The sequence below is a fragment of the Mesoplodon densirostris genome, chromosome 4 (assembly GCF_025265405.1).
Source record: "Mesoplodon densirostris isolate mMesDen1 chromosome 4, mMesDen1 primary haplotype, whole genome shotgun sequence".
Taxonomy (NCBI): domain Eukaryota; kingdom Metazoa; phylum Chordata; class Mammalia; order Artiodactyla; family Ziphiidae; genus Mesoplodon; species Mesoplodon densirostris.
The window spans coordinates 71370807-71374030 of NC_082664.1; the positions used below are offsets into that span (position 1 = coordinate 71370807).

General features: G+C 50.1%; 1 protein-coding gene across 1 annotated transcript; it reads right to left on the reverse strand.

Moving 5' to 3' along the window:
- Positions 1 to 1289: 1289 nt before the first annotated feature.
- Positions 1290 to 2950, reverse strand: FOXG1 (forkhead box G1). The gene has a single exon (XM_060098181.1). It carries the CDS (start codon positions 2948 to 2950, stop codon positions 1493 to 1495), a length of 1458 nt encoding a protein of 485 aa, XP_059954164.1. The 3' UTR covers positions 1290 to 1492.
- Between the last annotated feature and the right edge of the window lie 274 nt (positions 2951 to 3224).

Below are 3224 nucleotides of genomic sequence, written 5' to 3' on the forward strand. Positions count from 1 at the left end.
ATAAATGCTGACTTAGAAAGTATAAATACAAATATTTAAACAAAAATATTTGCAGCATTCATAGCGCAAATTGTACCTGAACTGAAGGGCTCTGTGTGTCTATATATATATATATATATATATATTACATATGTGTGCATTATATTCACTTCTATCTAACCATATACATATATTTATTTATAATTTGCCAAGTGCTATAAACAAGATACCTGAAACAAAATATATAAAAAGCATTCTATCAACTGATTTGAAAATAAACACAAGGTAAATAGCTATGCACATAAAATAATCTCTTTTTGCTGTATATCTACAGAAACTTAAAGATATCAGCTGAAAAGCCTATATTTTGTTTAAAGCTAGCGTTTATTAAATAGCCTGCTCCTTGTAAAATTTGACTCCACAATGGAAAAAAATATTATTTTCATTTTAAAAGTCTTAGTTCAAATGAAAGGAGCAGTTTAAATTTTAGTTGGCTGAAAAAGCCTTTGAATTCCCTAGAACTTTTAATTTCAAAAATTAGCTCTACTTAATAAAAGAGACAAAAGTATCAAGATATATATGAATTTAGCCTATTTTTTTATTTCTGTGTGTTCATAGTAAACATTTTTGTAAGTGACAAACACGGGCATATGACCACAGTATCACAATCAAGAAATTTTAAGACAACATTAACAATCACTCAAATTTATGCGGCATCTGCGCAACACAGGTTACATATTTGCAAGGTTTACCTATAAGTACAATAGGTATTAACATTTCACTACATTTAGAAAAAATAAAAGTGACCTGTTAGTGACCACATACATCAAAATATACACAACACAAACTGAAGGCAATCATTAATTTTGTCCCCTTCCGATTCTCCGATTCATTTGAATAGGCAGTGCTGCCAACTGAAACAACTTTCTTTTTTTTTTCTTTTTTTTTTTTAATACTTAGTATACCAAGTGCATTTTCTAGAACCCAATCTTTGGTCTAAAAGTAAACAAAAGAAAAAAAAACAGTTTTTTTTAAAGAAAAAACAAAACAATAAATGGCCAAAATAATTTCTTGGGTACCTTTACTACGAATGCTTCTTAAATACAAATTACAGTTTAACATTTTTAAACTCTCCCCGTAATTTAGGTTGTTCTCAATGTCTGCATCCACCATGAAGATCCATGATAATTTATAATACTGCACACATGGAAATCTGGCGGCTCTTAAGGACAGACTTGTCAGGTTTGAATGAAATGGCAAAGCAGTCACTATTTAGATACACATTCTACTATAATTTTGACTTCCAAACCTTATATTCTACAATGTATTCTCCCCACATTGCACCTCGCTGACACTCCACACCTTGTTAGAATAATAAACAACCCTAAGACTGAACAAACGTACAGAAATGCGGGGGGGGGGCTTAATAAAAAATACCTGGACTTATTTTTTAATTATCATTTACAATGCAAATGTGTGTAAAACGTTCACTTACAGTCTGGTCCCAGGGATGTTAATGTATTAAAGGGTTGGAAGAAGACCCCTGATTTTGATGTGTGAAATAATCAGACAGTCCCCCGGACAGTCCCGTCGTGAAACTTGGCAAAGAGGGTCTTAAAGACTCACAGGGCAGGGTCGAGGGGGCCTGCGGAGACGTGGACGAGGACGCGGCCCGGGCGCTCATGGACGTGCTGCTCTGCGAAGTCATTGACGGGTGCGGGACGTGGGGGAAAAAGTAACTGGTCTGGCCCGCGAGCAGGTTGACCGAGCAGGGGTTGAGGGAGTAGGTCCCGGAGCAGGGCACCGACAGGCCGCAGGGCACCGAGGCGGCGAGCGCGGCGGCCGTGAGGTGGTGCGTGGCGTACGGGATCTCCCCGTTGACCAGACGGTCCACGCTCAGGCCGTTGGTTGTGGAGAAGGAGTGGTTGTTGCCCAGCGAGTTCTGAGTCAACACGGAGCTGTAGGGCATGGGGTGGCTGGGGTAGGCCGACGTGGTGCCGTTGTAACTCAAAGTGCTGCTGGCGCGGGGGTGGTGCAGGGACAGGAAGGGCGACATGGGCCAGTAGAGGGAGCCGGCGCGGTCCATGAAGGTGAGGCCGGTGGAGGTGAGGCGCGCCCCGCGCTTGAAGGCCAGCTTGGCCCGCGACGTGGTGGAGCGGCGCCGCAGCTTGCCCGTGGTGCCGCCGATGAACACGTCGTCGCTCGAGGGGTCCAGCATCCAGTAGTTGCCCTTGCCCGGGTCGTCATAGTGGCGCGGCACCTTCACGAAGCACTTGTTGAGGGACAGGTTGTGGCGAATGGAGTTCTGCCAGCCCTGCTTGTTCTCGCGGTAGTAAGGGAAGTTCTTCATGATGAACTCGTAGATGCCATTGAGCGTGAGCCGCTTCTCGGGGCTCTGCCGGATGGCCATCATGATGAGCGCGTTGTAGCTGAACGGCGGCTTCTCATACTTGCCGTTCTTCTTCTCGCCCTCCTTGCCCCCCTCCCCGTCCTTGCCGCCCTCGCCCGCCCCCTTCTTCTCCTCCCCCCCGGCGCCGGCGCCCTTCTCTTTCTCGTCCGGCCCGACGGGCGCCAGCTCCCCGGGCCCGCCGCCCGGCTCGCCCTTGCCGCCCAGCCCGTCCGCTTTGGCCCCGTCCAGGGCGGCTGCCGGGGGCGGCGGCGGCGGCGGCGGGAGCAGCAGCTGCTGGGGGCCCTTGTCGTCGTCGGCGGCCGGGGCGCCCCGTGCCGGGGGCGGCGGCGGCGGCGGCGGCGGTTGCTGCTGTGGCGGCGGCGGCGGCGGTTGCGGGGCAGGCGGCGGCGGGTGGTGGTGGTGGTGGTGGTGGTGGTGGTGGTGCTGGGGGTGGTGGCTGTTGTGGTGGCCGTGGCTCGCGTGGTGGTTGTCGTTCTGGACCGCCTCTGGCACCAGGCTGTTGATGCTGAACGAGGACTTGGGGATCATTTTCACCTCTTTCCTATCTCCCATGTCCAGCATCACCCAGTCGTCGGGGGGAAACGGCGGCGGCGGCGGCGCGGGAGCGGGGCAGCGGAGCGGCGGGCGGCGGCGACCGTTGGGTGCCGAGCGGGGCGCGGGCTGCGCGGGCGGCGGTGGCGGCGGCACTGAGCGCTTCGGCAGCAGCGCAGTTGGACCGCAGGCTCCGGCGCTGGCAAGTCATGTAGCAAGAGCAGCAACCACCCCTCAGGAATTAGAAGAAAAAAAAAAGGGGGGAAAGAAAAAAAGAAAGAGAGAGAAAAAAAGAAACAACCAC

What these genes read in the sequence shown, in the direction of transcription:
- FOXG1 (XM_060098181.1), bottom strand. Translation starts at nt 2,950, where the DNA reads ATGCTGGACATGGGAGATAGGAAAGAGGTGAAAATGATCCCCAAGTCC.